Below are 19,164 nucleotides of genomic sequence, written 5' to 3' on the forward strand. Positions count from 1 at the left end.
GGGGCTCTATCCACTTTTAGAATTCGGGGGGGTGATTTTTGGACAGTGGGCTAAAATCGTCATAGGCTAGTCATTTCAACTTCTGGGGGGCTACGCCCCCCAGACCCCCCATTGCAGCATCAGCTTCTTTCTGATCGAAGCATAGGGTTTCCAAATCGTTTCACAAAGTATGTTTCGGAAAGGGCATTTTTGGGTAAGCAAACTGGTAGTCACTTAACAAGAAATATTTCTCGCACTGCAAATGAAAACTCGAACCAATCATAAACTACGTTTTTCGTGACGTGAAAAAGGGCGAAAAGAAGATGATACAAAGCAAATCAAGTGCTGGATTTTCTATCAGCTGTTTGTTTGTTTGTTTATTTGTTTTTCATATTTTTACCCTGCATTGCGAGAAAGCGGACTTGAGCGCTATGCATCGGTGTAGGCCTTCTGACGTATACCTGACCCACGCTGCAGCCGACGGCAATGTCTGTTTCCGGTTGTCTACTCTACTTATGACTTAAATTTGGTACTACATTACTCGAAATCGATCACTGAGTAGAGGCAATTATACTCATAGTGAAGTTTCTTCCCCAGAGAAACAACAGCAAGTGCGGGGGGGGGGGGAGGTGGAGTCGAACATGCAGGCTCTCGACTGCGAGCCCAACGCGCTAACCACTCGGCCACTGCTGCCGACTAAGTTGGCAACTGGTTGGCTTTTTAGGGGTTAGGGTTAGAAAGTAGTCATTTCATTGACGTGGGTTCGACTGCTATTGCTCTTTTTTCTTCTGTAATTACCAAATAAACTTCAAAGCAAAGATTAACTCTCTGGCTAAGTGCGAGGAAGTCACAATTGGACGGTAGCCTCTTATAACATGTTCTGATTGGTTGGCGGTGTCATTCTAGTCATTTGCAGTGGCAGAATTTTTTCTTGTTAAAGTGGCTACCAAGCAAGCTAAGTTAAAACACAATGTAAACGCCTGGCTTGTAGTTCAGGGTTGCCAAACCAAAAAATCATATTGAAATGAAATATATATTCATATTGATAAAAAATTCAAAATGTGCCAACAGCGAAAATATATTTTTCAAAATTTGATTAATAAAATAGCACAAAACCTTTTCAAAGCCAAATGAGTGGGGGGGTGATTTTGCATTGATCACCCCCCCTTGGATAGAGCCCATGGCGAAAGCTTCATCCTGGAAGTTTCGCATACTTGTAGAGGCTTTGACTCACTGACGCAGGCCGGTCACCGAAATTGACAAGAGTGAAGTTTCCGATTGTTGCCGGGGAATTATTCCATCCATTAGATGCCGCTGTTTCAGACAATTGTTCACCTAATCAAACGTCATATAAAAACCGTTCAGGTCTACTGAATCTTAGCGTATTACGTCATGGAATTTTTCCTAAAAATGAGCCAAATTGCACCATCGTTCGTAAGACTTGTGTCAAACCTGTTTAAACATGAAACATGGCATCACCACCTTTGAATTGCGTGACAATGTCTTTACGTCACAGTACTACGTACGTGAGTTTGAGATATTGATATCTATTCTGGTCATTCGTAAAATTGTTGCTTGAAGTTAGTCGCAAATTTAACTGTTTCGCTTAGTGCTGCTAGCTGGACAAAATTTCCGTCTTTTATCCAAGTAGTTTGTTCTGTAGTGACAGGTTTTAGTGGCGTACCGTGTTGCGTCCCATTTTCGATAGCCGCGGGCTAATTTTACAGAAATACAATTTTGAATAGACGTTTCAGAAGAGTGTTTCTCTTTCGGTCATTACATACAGACGAACGGATTCCGGAATCTTATGTTACAAGTTTCCCACGAAGAGATTATGGTTTACCGCTGTGACCATAAAGAATAAAGACGTGGCTTGTTAGCTGGTAGGCCAAGAAGCACAAAGAAAGAATAAAAGACGTGACTTGTTAGCTGGTAGGCCAAGAAGCACAGCCGCTGAATGGAGAGCAGTCCTTAACGTGCGTTGCTCAAGCGCACACCCCGAGAGTCGAACCAGCGCAGCTTGATCTTGAAGCTTCTTCGTTCTAAAAGTGACGGGCTAACCAATTGAGCTACCGGGGCGGGTGCAATATGAATGAAACCGTCGATCAAATATAGTAGAATGGAGTTATAACCGTGCGTGAGTCACAAACTTGTTTATAAAACAGATTGTTGATACCGTACATCTCATTTCTGGTATCATAGCCTACTTCTCAAAAAACGTGTAGCCTACAGTAGCTTAGTCTTGGCCTACTTCTGAAACTACACCCTTCCACCTCCCAACAGGCTTAGTTTACAATGTCCAAGCTCTGCATAGACAAGCTATCCAAAGTCTCTCGTCGTCTCATTTCCCCTCATTACCATAATTTTAGAAGTCAACAACCAATTACACATTTTCTATAAATGCACACTAATTTTCTGAAAGCCATCATAGCATCAACCAGACCGGAAAAAACAAAAAGGTAAATAATAGAACAACTTCGCCATTAAAACAGATAGAAGCTAATTTTAAAACTGACAAAATACAATCGAGACTTTACCCTTTACACCAAAAAATGTTAACGTCACTTCTCATCAAATCAAAACCACTTCGTGACCGCATCGTTGCCACCGTAGCGCATTGCATTAAAGTTAAAACATAAAACGAAGAAGGTTGCATTTTACGGAGCAAAGTAAGCAAAGTGAAGCCCAAAAGAAAAATGCATTAACACAAAGTTAAGACATTGACAGCAACTTTGCTAGTGTTGAGTAAAAGAATACTCGCTGGTTTTCTTTTTATCCTCTTTGCTGAGTTGGTTCTATCTTTATTCATGGGAAACAATATCTTTGTGTAAATTAGCAAGTGACATTGGTTTATAAGCTATATGGGGTAATACAATTTTTAATATGAGTAAAATAGCGTGAAAAGTATTTTAATAAGAGTATTTAAATAATTGTTAACTAATTAGGACCAGTCAGTAGCGTAGCCAGGAATTTTGAAAGGGGGGTTTTGACGACCCAGCGGCGGGGGGTTTGGGGGGCCTCCCCGAGAAAATTTTGAAAAATTACTTTGAATTTGGTGCATTCTGAGAGCATTTTCAACAAAAATGTAGGTATGAATATTTCTGTAAAATGGTGCCGTCCGGTGACATAGAAAAAGGATAAGATCATGTTTTCTTCGGCATTTTTCGGAAATAAAGCTAAGTCTCTATGTTTTCTTGTTGCTAATTCCTGGCTGAGATGTTTGAATGTTTGGTATTGGCAAAGCTCGCTCTTTTAATGCAGTTTCGTTTAAAATTAGGCAATTTTTTTAGACTGAAAGCATTATTCTCAAGCATAAAGAGACTGAAAGCACCATTCTCAATATCATGACGTCACACGCGTGCCAAAGGGGGGTTGTAACCCCCAACTCCCCGCCTTGGCTACGCCACTGGGACCAGTTAAAATGCCCGAAATGTCATATTGCGTTACGTAAGTTGACCACAAACATCATATAGATGAAAAATAAAGGGTGAAGGAAACGTCAGATGATGCTTGAACATTGAACAGTCCTATATAAATCAGAATACTACAATTCAGCAAATGTTGTTTTTTACAGGCAACAAAGATTTATATAATATTAATGAAAAATTACAGCAGAGCCAATTGGTGTTTATTTTAAATTGAAAAATGTGGCCATGTTTTTTTCTTTGTTTTGGAGCAGCAGCTGAAGTCCGCAAAGATGCACGACAAAATAATAAACAGTACACTGCTAACACAATAATGTTTAAAGCTGCAGAAAAGGACGAATATTACCTACACTCAGAAAGTTGTAAGCCAGAATAACGGGAAAATCACCCTAAAAGACAATCATTATGCCAAATGATGAAAAGTTTTCGGCCAATTGCTCGAACAAATGAATTAAATAAAAATGGCGTCAAGTTTTTAAAAACACAAGTTAAAAAAGGATACGGTATTGACAGGTTTAAAATCCGGCAAAAAACGCTTCATGCGCGCTGCAGCAGCGTCGTGCCCATGACATAAAATCATGGTGCAAGCACCACGTCGCGAATGAAGCAGCCACAATAAGTCGTCACAGCGAAAAGTCAACTTGCTAACATAAAGTTCGCTCAAATGCTCACACGAAAAGCATTACTCTCTTGCTCCTTGTATTGGCGAAAATCCGTAGGAATCGCAAACAACTACGTCATAATTGATTGAAACGGCACACTTTCGTACGTCACGTCTTCATTAACATAAAAAATGCCTGAAAATAAAAGTTGCAATTATGAAGGTGAGCAAATGAATGAGTGCACAGACTCTGCATAAACACGTTGCAGTAAGAAACAAAGATTACTCTATCAGTAATTGTGCAAGTGTCCTTACCTTTACGTAAGAGCGGAAAGAACGGTTGTCGTACGAACGCAATGCTTGGCAGTATTCCTGCAAAAAACAGTTAAATTTATTAAAGCGCTCGAGCACAATTAAAAACGTTTTTGTGCAGCATATGCAAGTTACTGTATAACGATCTGGCTTAGTCAAAACACAAAGAACGACAACAATTACAGCATTGTATCACTCTCCAAGTTATTATGTTTTCATCAAGAACTCCAAAGGTACAGTTTTCTTTCGGCAATTGCCACCATCCGCTTAGATTTTTAAAAAGCAAATTACTATTTTATGACTTGGCAAATGTTAACTCAATGCCTCCTGGAGCACAACATTTTGTTCTGACAACCTCATCTACAGAGTAAATAGAAAGTCCTTGGACTTTTTTTCATTTTATGGTTGAAAAATTAAACAAATGTCACTCAACTTACATGCTTTTTAATATGCTAAATATCTCGCTAAACTCTGTAAAATTTAGGTCTAATTGTAAGGTCTAAAATGAGCCAAAGAGAAGCTATCATTCAGCTCCATCGCGCGAAGAAAACCGTCTCTGAGATCATTAAGCTCTTAAAAGTTGCCATATCCATCGTTTACCAAGTTGTTGAAGAAGAAGACCATGTTGTGAATAGATTTAAGAAAGTTGGAACACCTGAAGCTCGTCCTATAGTGGAAGACCTCGCACTGCTCGAACAAAGAAAGTGGTTAAGGCTGTCTGATAAAGGGAGAGGAGAAACACAAACAGACCCATCGGTCAAAAGACATGAACGTGACACTTCAATGAGAGCCATTGTGGAAAAGGATCTTCAGTTGTCTCCTTACTAGATGAGAAAACGGCAGTTCCTTACATCTCTCCAAACGTAAAAGAGACTTGAAAGAGCACAGATCCTCAGAGAACTGAAGGCAGGCATGGCTTTGATTCATGAGATCGATTTTTCAGACGAAAAGCTCTTCACAATTGAAGCTCAGTTCAATAATCAGAATGACAGAATTTATGCAAAGTCTTCAGCAGATATTAAAGGTTCTGTGAGAACAGTTTACCGTCGACAAAAACCGTCTTTTGTCATGGTGTGGGCCGCCGTCTCCAAAACTTGGGAGTCTCCTCTGATTTTTGTGGAACAAGGGATTAAAATTAATTCAAATCGCTACATCAACGATATTTTGTTTCAGTCCTTGAAGAGATGAAGAAACTCTACAAAGATCAGCCATTCACATTCCAACAAGATGGTGCACCATCCCACACCTCAAGACTGATGCTCATGTCAACTTCCAAGATTCTGGAGCAAGTAAATGTGGCCTCCCTCATCGCCTGATTTGAATCCCATGGACTTTTGTGTGTGGCGGGTATTGGAGACAAAGGCCTGTTCCGTTGTCACCCAAGTGTTGATGCTCTGAAGCAATCACTCTTGCGGGAATGGGCAAAAATACCCCAGGATGAGCTACGGGCCTCGGTCGAAAACTTCAGACAAAGAATTGAGAGAGTTATCCAAGTGAAGGGAGGCTGCATGAAAAATACATAAAGAAATTTATTCCTAGTATTGTAAGTTGTCATTGTGATTGTGATAGCTTTTTGATAAAATTTTATTTATTTTCTATTAATAAATAGTTTATAAGTTGATCCAAGGACTTTCTGTTCACTCTGCAATTTGCTTGCAACCGCAAGCTGAAATACTTGTTGATTCTAAGATACATCAAAGAAACCCTGCCGAAAAGCCCCTTGTTACCTCTGCCTTATCTTGTGGAATGTTCAATGAAGGAAAATACTGCTGCAGCAAAAACATTTCCAGTTCTTCACCCTGGATAGACAAATGTTGACGATTAAGTCGTAATATAAGCACCGAACTTCGTCGACAGACAGTTACCAAACGAAAAATGTAACAATTTCAACGGAAGTTGCGTCACCCATTAGGTCACCACACAAATTTTGTTTAAAATTTATATGAAGCAAACAAGTGCCTGAATAGGCTTTTTCTTTAAAGTTGCGTTCACTTCTCAATTGCTAGCAACAGAGCTGCATACTCCACTGGTTGAGAACTGCTCAAAGTGGATAACACCCTTACTATCAAAGAAGGATTTGCGATACTCACATTTCAGAAAAGGTAGAAGTAATATATAAGGGTATAAATTGAATAATTAATGTCTACTAGTAAATTTCTATGAAACAATTGGTTTAAAGTGGACATCAATCAATAACTGGTAGTTTTCGAGTAAATTAAAATCTACATCGACTTTTTGGACGACTTTATCATTTAGTGTTCTAGTTGTTTTTGGTGTAGTTGTCACAAACCTTCTTCTTATGAATGGCTTTCAATAAATAGGACGATTCATTTAAAGTAAGAACTGTCTGGGCATCGGTGAGGTCAAAGGTTACGTTGAGTGGTGCCGCGAAACACGTAGGAACCAAACTCTGTCGAGCAAAATCCATGAGAGACACGTCGTTGTCCATGTCTGAAAGGTATGAATTAAATAAAAACACACACCGTACGACTCTTTCTGCCAAATTGTTGTCACTGTATAAGTCGAAACATCCGAAATTGCACTGAGAATGCCTTGGCAAAACTGTCTGAAGATAGTGCAATTCACTTTATCGTCAATGCGTTCCCATTGCTAAATCACCATTACAATTTTACTATGTCATAAGCAACATCCCACTCCCACACAGCAAAATGTCTACATTGGGACGTCGCACGTCACTCACCCCAAGCTTGCACCAGTTTGGTGAGAACACTGAAGCAAAGTTTCTGCGCCACGGTGTCTTGTACTTCCACAGCTCCTTGTAGCAGTGTTGACAAGACCAACTCCACATCCGAGCGATCTTGAGGTTGAGAAAATATTGTAAAAAACGGCTGGATACTCGTTAAGAATGCATGATCATTTTTGCTTTCATGTCAAACGATCTCACGAATACTTTGGATTTTCAAACCAGCGCCACAGCAACCAGTCGAGTAGAAAGTCTTCATAAATCCACCAACACATAGCTACCACATAGGTCCGAACGAGAATAGAGAAACTAACATCTGAATGCTCTGCTTGAGCACGGGAATGTAAAACAAGAAGTTGAATTCAAATCTCACCTTGAAGCAAAATCACACTTGCAACGTCATTGGTGACAAGCGCCAAGAGAAACTGGAAGTATGTTCGGCGAATTAACTTGGCTTCATCGTTGCCTGTTTGCGTGTTGTCGCCGCTTTGACGTAACAGCATGTCGAATATAGCGCGTACCACAAGCATGAAGACTTCCCGTAGAAAAGGTTCGATCGTTTTCTACCAAATGATCACACGCTTACAATCAGCGCAAAGCAACACCACAACATCAGGGTCTGCTACTATTCGGCGAGTCCGATTCGGCGAGTTCCCTATTGGGCGATTTTTTGAAAATCCAACGATTGAATAATTCAATATTCAGACATTAAATCAATGTAAACACGAACTATTAGGCTAATTGGGTTCTTTGAACAAATCGAATGGCTTTTGTAAATGTTTCTCAGGTACAACCTAGTCCTACACGCTACACTCTCACGTACAACGGTACATCCACCTTCTTTGCGTCATGTTTATGTCATTCGTCACGTCATTCATTTTTTAAATAAGCTATTTGTTGATTTTATATGATATTTCAAATATATTTTACATCAAAACAACCTTTTTCACAAAACGATGCTGTAACTCAAAACAGTCAAAGAATTTTTGATGTCAAAAGAACTTTTGAATGTAATGTAAAGGCAATTACATCGTTTTAACGTCGCCAGACGTTGAAAGCGTGTACAAAAGGGAATTTTTGCTGACCAGGTATAGGTTGAACCCAATTGAAATAACCCAATTAGCCTAACAGTTCGTATATACATTGATTCAATGTCTAAATATTGAATAGTCAATCGTTGGATTTACAGAAGGCGTTGTTGGATTTTCAAAAAATCGCCGAATAGGGAAATCGCCGAATCGGACTCGCCGAAACGGGCCATTCCGCAACATCATGTGTGCCTGTGTGGTAATGTTTTCAAAAATGAAGTATTTTCTGTCTTCGAAGGATCGCAAAACTAATATATCTACAATATCACATTCACAGAACAGTTACAGTAGACCAGATGATATTGGTCGCACTACATTGTTAGACCAGGCTTTAAAAAAACAATGCGATATAAATACTACTAAAGTAATAAAGTATAATAAAAGATCTTGCCAGAAAGCGAACTATAGCAATCACTCATTCACTCCAGTCAATGTACATTGTACATCTAGTACGCCAAATTATTGTCAATGTGATAACTGATCCTAATTTCATCAAACCTTAAACTTATTGACTACTTGATTGAGAAGAGGAATGAAATCGTGGAGGGATTTTGACTCTTGGTTGGAGAGAAGATGACGGACTGTGAGAGGAACAAATGGGAGAACCTCCTCCTCCAAACAAATCACCATCCGATGGAGATATTGGCGCACTCCTGAAAGATCGTAGAGATATCTACTTGTATTCAATAAATCTTATATGAGGAATCAGGTGTTCATTGCGTGGATGAATACACCGTAACCTGCCGAGTATGATGCAAAAATACAAGAGTTCGTGTCAGTGAATATCACTCGATATTTACCAGTGTGGAGGATGGTTCTGTAAGCTTCAGTGTCGAGAGCTTGCAAGAAAACCTTGAGAGCATCGGTGTATATCAGAGCGCATCCTGACTGGCTCATTGTCTGCTTGTTGCTGAATGCTTTGCTCGATCGACTGAAAAATAAACGACACATTGATAAGATCGGACGTCAATTTAAGAAATTGAAATTTTGAAACCAAACCACTCAGAAGTTCAACGTAATACGCTCACTGCAATGGTGAGTGCTAAATGTTTGTGCTGATAACCAGAAATAAAGAGAATTCCTCTCCTTCTGGTCTTTTTGGTTAATGCTCTGCTATTGCAACTAGCCAGGTATGACAACAGTGGAGAAAGAAATAGGGCACAGCAATGGATTGGGGAATACCGCTTGAGAAGTACTCATTTCAAACCATACAAGCCTTACCTTGCATAGGACATCATGTAGTTGAGGGCAACGGCGCACAATTCACTAGGTTTTTTAACTTTTTCGGATGTAGCTTGAGAAATGCCGCCTTCTTCTGCGACCAAAGCTTTCATCTTCTGCAAAAGTGGTTGAAAACCTTCCACCAGGGGGCGCAAAAGAGAGGTCATCAGAACAGTTTTCTTGTCGGAATCAAAATTGCTGTTGACGATCAAGTTGCCGGCGAGCTCATAAATAAACAACTGGTCGTCGTTGGACAATGCTCGATCCTGGGAGGCTACCTGTCATGAATGAAACAAGAGCTCTTTGCGTTTGATCACGACATATAATAATAAATAATGCGTGAGTTTGCACACTGCACAGTGATATATTACATAAACGTGAGATCAGCCCGTTGCAACAATTGAACTACGAAAATCCCCAAGTTCAACTTAAACCGTATAATCTGACACACCATAGAAAATATATTGTGAAATTCTATTTGAATAAGCTGGAGACGCTATTATTATAAGGGTATCGATTCTTCAAGAAGTTATACAACTTTGGTAAAGAGGTGATTTCCTTGAACCATAAATAACAATTGAAACAAACTGGCTCCGTGGTTCAGTAAATTATGTTAAGAGATTAGATTGTTGTTCAAATACCAGCATTCGATGAATGCAAATTATCAGTACTACTGCTATAAAAATGATTGAACTTCAGTTCCGTTCATACTGATCACTCACTGGACTTAAAACGAGCAAATCCTGGATTCCAACAAGAATTTCTTCAGCAAATGGACTAAGCAGTTTTCCAAGAGTCTTCACAAACCTTAAAAACAGAAAGAAAACTAACTCGCTTGCTTCAACTTTCAACACAATAAACAAGTTTAAATGCTTCGCTTCTAGAGTTTTTAAAATGTTGCCACAAAATTTGCGTAAAGTTTGTGCTGTTGTGCGTCATCGCTTAGTCGTACAGTGGCGGTTTCTTTGAGTCAGTTGAGTCACCACTACGACAGATGACGACAATTCGACATTTTTATATTGAACCTAATTGAAAACACGTCGGCTTATAGCAAGGTCAAACAAAAAACGTCTAGTTAAAATTGTCACAACGGAGATTAAATTTACGAGAAATTCAAATCTCGTTACAAAATGCTTCCCGAATTCAACCATAGACTGACCTGGACATTAAATAAGCGCACCGGCTTCGTACTTTCGGTTCGTTAGACTGAAGACCGCGATGGTCGAAAAACGCTTGAATGGTCGAAGCAAGAATGGACGATTGCTGTTGGTCGATGCCGGCCACCGCGGGAAAGTAACGATCGTAGCGAGTCACTGTCTCGAAGAACTGCAGCCGGACAGCAGAGTGGGGGTGGTTGCTGACTCCGCTGGCCACCAGCTGTCGTCATAGTCAGTCATAGAAGTTAAACGTGATTACCAAAGTCAACTTTGCATTACAAGCAAGACAGTCGCTGGCGCTAGGGTATGGCTTTCATTCACCTACGTTCTTCTGCGAACTTGGCTTGTGCGATCACAACCAATGCGAAAGTGGCATGACGGATATTTTGCAAAAGCGTTTCCATCACAATGAGGTACAAACGAATCGAGACTACAGATGCATTAAATTTGATCGTGGCACTTACCAGGGCCATCATGCCGTGAAGAGGCGAGGTTTTGTTCTTGTCAGGAGAAAACTGAGTGCTCAGGTTGGAAGGGATTGACTCGCCAAGCATGTAAAGCAACCTGGAAATATTTTATGAACAAAGCTTAGATGAAAATCTGAAGCAAACATTGTATAGTATATGGACAACAGGTCAACAGCAACAGAATAAAAGTTTTAGACTTAAACGACCAAAAAAGCACAAGAAAAATTAACCTGATGGAAACTTCAACATCATTGAAAGGTGCAGTTTCCCACTGCGACAGAGTGTTGCTCAGGATAGTGTGGACACTGCTGATGACAAGCTGTGGTGAAAGCATGGCGAGGTTGTCGTAGATCACTTTAATATTTCGTAAATATTCATCAAATTCCGCTTCGTCTTCACCCTACGAATTGTAGAAAACAAAATTTATACAATTATAAAGGCCATTCCATAGCATGTTGAGCAAACGTCAGCAAATTGTAAGTCATTGAAATGCCTGAAGGCGTTGCTTTGCTCGTGGCAAACGATTACTGCAATTAGCAAACTACTTGAATGGCTTCGCTCCTACGCTTGTTTTTCTTCACCAAAGTATTAGGGAGCGAGCGACCTTACTCTGAATGATAATATTCTTACCAAGGCGGCCTTTGCTTGTAGAAGAAATGCAGCTACAAATTTTGCCAACTCTGGCATGAATCTTACCTCGTTGTCAAACTTATAATCTTCGTCATACTTCAGTTTTTCCACAATGACATAAAAAAGTTTTTTTGTCATTTCTTCTTTTGCTTCAGGTAACCTTCAACACAAAACATATGTTTCCCAAGCTGGCAAACACAACGTATGGACAAGAGGTTTTGATGGATGATGAACGCACTGAAATAAAAACATGTAAAAGGCAACTTACGGAAGGTTTCGCTTAAGCATGTCAAGGTAATCTCTCATCAGGTCAAAGCATTGAAATGACACGTCGTCATCGCTGTGTCCAAAGAATCGCAAGCATACTGGCATCTTGGCGTGGACGGAAGCGTCGATAACCGCCACCGTCTTGTCATCTTGAGTGATGTTGTTTGGTGGCTTCGTCAACCTGGAACAAGAAATCACATGTTTCTATCCAGTCTTAAAAATCTTTTTTCACGTACACTCGTACAGCCAGGTTTTATTTTGTTGGCTGCGGAAGTCGAGTGGTGAGAACACTTGTACGAATGTACGACACCTATCAAGAGCATGCGGCTGTCTTTGAAGACCATTAAGACATGCTTGAAGGTGGACACAAAGATTGGCCTCACAGACGATTGTTCAAACATTTGAGTCCAATCAGTTTCAGGCAAAAGCAGAGCACATAACTTACTTGTTCCAGGCAAAAATTAAAGTTGATGACATAGAAGAAATGAGACGAGAAAGTTTGATAATAAATTCAATTTCAGCATCATCCTGTAAATCAAGCAAGACTTAATCAATATAGAACGAGACAACGGATAATTTGGTCAAAAGTCCCTTTCATTTTGCACTTATATCAAATAAACACCCGTATACTGTATCACAAAACGTATTTAGAATTTCATATTTAAAATAAGGAAAAGTAGCCTCAAGACACGGCCAACTAGAACACGGCCAAATATGTTGCTATTTGAGGAAATTTCTAAGAGTCTGAATTGTTACAATCATAGCAATGACAAACCTGTCATCTTCCCATTTCCAGAAGTATATAAGTTAAATAAGCAAAGTTTGCACCTAGACATATGTTTGGCTTGTTTAACCGGAGATTAAGTTTTTATGTTAAGCACAACTTATGCAATAACAATGTAAAATATGTCAGATTTTCCAACTGCATCCTGGAGGTAGTATCGTTTGGTGTGTCGCTTTTGGTGCAATTGCATGTTCCATTTAAAATATCAAGGATTTTTTGTGAATTCTATGTTGTAAGCGGTTCATTTGATGTGCCAATTAAAATTTTAGTTCGTTTTGTTTTTCACCAAGTTTAATTTTGCAAGTAAAATGTGGTTATTGGCAAAATATCCTGCTATACAAAAAACCTAACGACTATATGATGAGACTACCTCCAGGATGCAGTTGGAAAATCGTACATATTTTACATTATTATTGCATGAGTTGTGCTTAACATACATATCTAATCTCCAGTAAAACAAGCCAAAAATATGTCTAGATGCAAATACTGCTCATTTTACTTACTTTTGGAAATGGGAAGATGACAGGTTTGTCATAGCTATGATTGTAACAATTCAGACTCTTAGAAATTTCCTCAAATAGCAACATATTTGGCCGTGTTCTAGTAGGCTGTGCTCAAGACCTTTCCAAGCTTGGAAAGCTACTTACGTCAAGTACTGATAGTATACCAGAGGACTGCAAGGCATGCCATAAACTTTCAACCAACTTCAATTTATCCTGAGGTAGCATTCCTTTTATGGCAACCTCCCGCATACAGTCGCAAGTACACTCACGGACAACCAACGGTTGGGTTTTACCGAATCGTTCGAAAATTAGCGGCATAAATCTAAAACGAAACACATTAGGTAAATTTAAAAAAACAAATAAAATTCTGAATGGAAACAAAAAACATTGAGCCCAATTAACAGAAAGTGAGTTGTTTTTCTAAAGCAGAAAACGGTGTCATCAAATAAATACATTGACGCTGCAGAGAAAATTTTACCAGTTTATGAAATACAAATTCTAAGAAATCAGCTCATATTATTATTCTTGTCAACCAGTTCGAAAATAAAGTGGGATAAAAACTTTGACAACAGTGAACAAACAGCTGTTTTGGTTATATGTGCATTACCGATACTTTTAACCATTTCTTTCAAACACAATAAACAACAACTTCCTGAAAAACATCAGAAGCATTCTACTTACTGATCATTAGCAATTAAGTTGATGTCAATCCATGCCACGTATGCTCCTATTACTTGCAAACACAACGACACATTTTCCTCTGAAGCAGTGGTACAGGCTAACATGAAATACCAAGATTTGACCATTTCTTGCACACAAGTTTCTCTCATTCGATCTTTAATCAGCTGGTTGTGACTTTGCTCCTACAATGATATACATAAAATGATGTGTGGGCTACAGTCAAACACTGTGATTGACTTGCATTTGCAGGTAGAGCACAATGTTTTGCATATTTAAGGAAAAGACTGTACAAAACAAAGTCAGTTTTGTTCAGATCTTACATCAACTTACAGTACACAACTTGTAGGTGGATCTCTATGATTCTTGGCTACTTGTAAGTTAATGCACCCAAGCAAAATCATAAAAAAGTTTATCTAACAGTAAACAAGGTTTTGTGTTAAACACCATGAGCTTTAAAACCTGCTGCAACTTGTTGGAGAGCGAATCAAAAAGTATTTGCTTTTATGCCAAAAATAATGTTGGCTGGTTGTTAAAAGTAACCAAAAATAATATTGAATTGAAATATACTTTTCAAGTAAGTTTATTTTACAATGCTTTTGTTTTCAAAACCTCTATTTGGAATAACAATATTATTCAACAATTCTAAGAGAGTAATAACTGGCTTAATACCTTATTACAAAGAAAAGCAATCTCATGAATAAAGCACTGTTTGTCCAACAAACTTAACTACATCATCATTGCCACAAAACTATAAAAGTGTCACTTACTTCTGCTGTATGATCAATGCTTCTGTCCACTACTTCCGAGTCGATTGCAAGTAAGATTTTGAGATACATGTTTGCACCAAAATCAGGAGTGCAATTGTTACATATATTTTCTCCAATAGTTGCAAGCATTATGTCTTGAATAAAGTTTGGCCATCCCACAAGAAATTCTTGTGAAAATACAAGAGCAAAGACTTGTGCTGCTTTGTTTCTTAGGTATGCTTTCAGTACACTTGAAGCTGCATTGCTCTAAAAAACACCAGTTTGTAAAGACATATTTTTCTTTACCATTTTTGTTTACAACGCTAGTTTAAAACACAAAACAAAAATGCCTCTTACGTGGTTTTGCAGCCATGTTATCAGAGTAGAGCGCACCCCCAACTTCACGTTAACTGGTAATTGAGCATATCGATGCTTGACTTGATGCTCCAATACCTAAACAGATTTAAAAAAATAATTAATAGGATTACCCTATTTACCCGTAGTCTAAAACTGTTTCAATAAATTTTACCCTAAAAAAAACTTTAAGGTTACCCTGAGTAGAAATTTGTTTGCAATAAATTGAGTTTTGCTTTTAGCAGCATGATCGTTGCTTACCTCAAAATATAGATACTAATGACCTGTTTTAGCCTGATGCTGCAAGTTTGCGATGGTAGTAGAGTTTTGCACAAGTTTTCAAAACACATTTCCCTAGTCATGTGCTATGACAAATGGTGTTAGAATCAGTGTGTTGTTTTATGCGCTCTTTTCTTTTGGAAAGCCAAATAAAAGAGCCGCATAAAACAACAACACAATGACTCTAACACCATTCGTCACAGAACATGACTAGGGGGCTGTGTTCTAAAAACTAGTGCAAACCGCTACTACCGCAGCATCTGGTCAAAACAGGTTGTTAGTATCTATTTTATATTGTGAAGTAAGATATTTTTCAGCTAACAAGATATATTATATATTTAATAACATTACGTTGCAAACACTATAAAAAAATTCAGCACATGCAAGCACAATGCTAGACTGAACAATCATAAAATATATGAATCAATTTAAACATGTAAGTGATTGAACAATAAATGTTCACTAACCTGCCATAAAAAGAAATTGACATGATCTTCTTGATGCTGACCTTGTGCTAATGCAGTAGCACAGTATTCTAAACCTTGATTTGTTGATTTCACTTGTTCAAAATATGCAATTGCCTAAAACACATGATTTTTGCCATATGAGATGCGTGTGCACACAACTCGCATATAAAAAGACAGTATCTTACCATTTGATTAGTAACCTTTTGATTGATTCCACTAACTAAACAGGTTAGCATGCATGTTTTGGAAAAGTATATCAATGTAAAAACACATAGAATATCTCAGTTTCTAACATACAGATATTATTCTCTCAGCCAGTTTTTTTTACAAACACAGAGATGTCCAACTATTACTTTGCATATATAGGACACGATTTGTTCAGCTATCACCAAAATCAGTGTACATTGTTGGCGATAAAATCAACAGCAACGTTGTTTGAGACATACTTCTATCTAACTACAAATTTAAAAAATCAAGATAGCTTACATATGACTATTTAAAACAAATGATTTTTACTTTTTCTTGTTATGCTAAGAGCATCAAAGCAAATACTGAATATCAAATTTTGGCACTAACAACTTACTTTGGAATGAGTATGTTGGTCTGCTAATGGTCCCAAACCTTTAATTACATCTGGCTCCATGGTGAGTTGCAACATCCTTTGTCATCTACTAAGGCATGCATCAATTTCGTCGCTTATGGCATTTGTATGATATAGTCTACCTGTCAATATTTTCTAAGTTAAGCACAATATATACATAAGTAACATTTTGATAACACTTTCTAAACAGCAAATTCCTTGCTACTTCAACAGCCAAAAAACCTGTCTTGGTAGGTCAGTGGATAAACACCAGACTACTAAACAAAGAACTGAAAGGTCAAGCTAGAATGATGGTTCAAGAAAAGAAATACCGCATGTGCTTTAGCAATGCACTTCAAGAACATTTTTACCAAACTTCAAAACAAAACAAAAAAATCTATTAACAAATTTTTCAAACACTTAGCTGACTAATTGCTGACACATCAAGCAGCATATTTTATTGAGTCTACCATCTAATTGCAACTATTTTTAAAAGTTCAATTCAATTTATTTTTCTTTGTCAGAATGCAAAACAAATGATATTGTGAAAAAGAAATACAGTAACAAAACTAGCAAAAGGAAAAGGTGGCAAATCCTGAATGGTTTAAGACGTGCATGAAAAGATCTAATATTGCGGTAGCCTACGGTATATGTATCGATAAATATAGTTGAGCATGGCCACCAAACCTGATACTTTAAAACAAGTAGATGAATTAGTTAAGAATCAGTCGCCTCCTCACTAGCAGGCCATTAACAGCTAGCCTACCATGCTGTAAATTTTACAGAAAACGCTGTTGATAAGATACAGTACGGTACAACAAAATATTTTCATAGCTTCAGATTTTAATCACTGTGCAACGAAGCTCTGCCTGGTCTTGCTATTTCTCCATGCACAACGTCGGGGGCCCAATCGCTTCTTTTGGGAAACATCGGAGGAACTGCAAACCGTAGTCTAAACTTTTACACAACTGAGGGGCAATTCACCAACCAAATTAGCCAAAATCCCAAAGTAAAGCATTTCAACCAACGTGACTTAGTGACGCAACACAGTACAAGACGTCACGCATTACTGACGGAGGCATTCGTGCGTGTGTCAATAATTCCCTTGTTATTTTTTTCAAAAATCTTTATTTTTCACAACTTGTTTGTTTGTTTGTTTATCTTTATCCTGCATTGCGGGAAAGCGGACTTGAGCGCTATGCATCGGTGTACGCCTTCCGACGTACACCTGACCCACGCTGCAGCCGACGGCAATGTCTGTTTCCGGTTGTCTACTCTATTTATGACTTAAATTTGGTACTACCCATTACTCGAAATCGATCACTGGGTGGAGGCAATTATCGTAAAGTTTCTTGCCCAGAGAAACAACAGCAAGTGCGTGTGGCTGGAGTCGAACACGCAGGCTCTCGACTGCGAGCCCAACGCGCTAACCACTCGGCCATTGCTGCCGACACTCGGCCATTGCTGCCGACACTCGGCCATTGCTTGCTGACAACTGGAGTTATAGTTTTCCCTTCGAGTTAAACTTACCAAACAATTAAAAAAGTTTTGCCTGATTCATTTAAAAAATGTATATGTTATAAAAATTTAATTCACGTTTCAGCAAAAGCGGTAAGGTTTAACTTAATGTTGTTTTTAACGATTTGAATATTTGTTATAGAGCAAATGACGATGCTGGTTCAAACGAATGATGTTAAAAGTGTGTAACATAAACATGTGTGGTTAAGGCGTATATAAACAAAAAATTTTTGGTTGGTTGGTTTGAATCCAATACCCTCAGAATTGGAAAACCCTCTGAAAAGTTATTGCACTTAATTTCACACACTTATGGAAGCGTTAAATCAGATCATGATTAGATGCAGACTAGGTTAGCGAAATTAGCAGAGTGAAGTGAAGAATCAACTGGGCTAACATCCACAGAATTCGTAGACATTTACATCACCATTGATCAGAGAGTTTCTGCTAAAAAGTAAAAAAAAGATCACTATAACGACTAACGAGCGTTTGACCAAAACATCTATTTTTTGCGCAGGGGTGGATCTACCGGGTGGGCCTGATTGGTACAAGCCCACCCAGTTTGACAATGGGCCCACCCAAAATCAGATTCATGAAAAAAAACATATTGGTGTTTAACACAAGAACAACCAAGTGGGACTGAATTGTCTGTGACATCACTATTTCACAGCATTTGTAAGAGATATTCCGTAACACTAAGTTTTGGTATTGTTAACAAAGGAGTGAGAGGGAGAACAAATATTACGTGTCAACTGTACTAGGTGCAACTAAAGAATGAATACACTGAACGCAGAACTAAGAACACGACGCCTACCAATTATGACGTCACACAATTTACGTTGTTGCTTGAGGTTCCATCAACATCCTTCTTTCTTTTAAGAATAGTGAATTACGTTTCCAAAATTATGAGGAATACAAGCAATGCAATAAACATACAAAATAACATTAATAATACACATAATCAGCAAATCTTGCGGGAGGTTTTCGACTTCTCCGAGGACGCTCTCGGACAGACTCCATCTGCTGTTCATGTTGTTGTGGCTTGCAAGGCTCACCATGTTGACTGGCTTCTGGTAGTGGATAGTAATAATACGAAGATTCATCACACGTCTTTTTGCAATGATTAGAGCGCACATGAACTCTGTTTCTCCTGTAAGTGGCGCCATCACTCGTGATGATCAAATACGTACGATCAAATAATTGTTTTATTACAGTTCCTTTAAACCAGCCAGGCTTATCCGGATGTTGGAAATAAACGGATTGATTTGGATAGAGGACACTTAAATCCTTTGCATTTTTGTCGTAGGATTGTTTCACCTGCTTTTGACGGTTCATCCTTTTCGAAGGATCAAAAGTACATTGGGTAGAGTTAACAGAAGGAATGATAGAGCGAGTTGCTCGACC

The 19,164-nt window shown here is 38.5% G+C and overlaps 1 protein-coding gene across 1 annotated transcript; it reads right to left on the reverse strand.

Annotated features, from left to right (window-relative positions):
• Positions 1–2,427: 2,427 nt before the first annotated feature.
• LOC145778102 (exportin-T-like) lies at positions 2,428–16,383 on the reverse strand. Its single transcript, XM_082589516.1, has 22 exons — positions 16,249–16,383; positions 15,666–15,779; positions 14,923–15,018; positions 14,587–14,832; positions 13,820–14,001; positions 13,283–13,460; positions 12,297–12,379; positions 11,853–12,032; positions 11,651–11,744; positions 11,185–11,354; positions 10,952–11,051; positions 10,490–10,707; positions 10,053–10,137; positions 9,331–9,608; positions 8,910–9,040; positions 8,608–8,762; positions 7,395–7,584; positions 7,019–7,135; positions 6,608–6,768; positions 6,045–6,116; positions 4,321–4,377; positions 2,428–4,201 (listed from the first exon to the last, which is right to left on the reverse strand). The coding sequence occupies exons 1-22, from the start codon at positions 16,321–16,323 to the stop codon at positions 4,175–4,177; spliced, it is 3,009 nt and encodes a 1,002-aa protein (XP_082445642.1). The 5' UTR covers positions 16,324–16,383; the 3' UTR covers positions 2,428–4,174.
• Positions 16,384–19,164: the final 2,781 nt, after the last annotated feature.

Source organism: Aplidium turbinatum, chromosome 10 (genome assembly GCF_918807975.1).
Source record: "Aplidium turbinatum chromosome 10, kaAplTurb1.1, whole genome shotgun sequence".
Taxonomy (NCBI): Eukaryota; Metazoa; Chordata; class Ascidiacea; order Aplousobranchia; family Polyclinidae; genus Aplidium; species Aplidium turbinatum.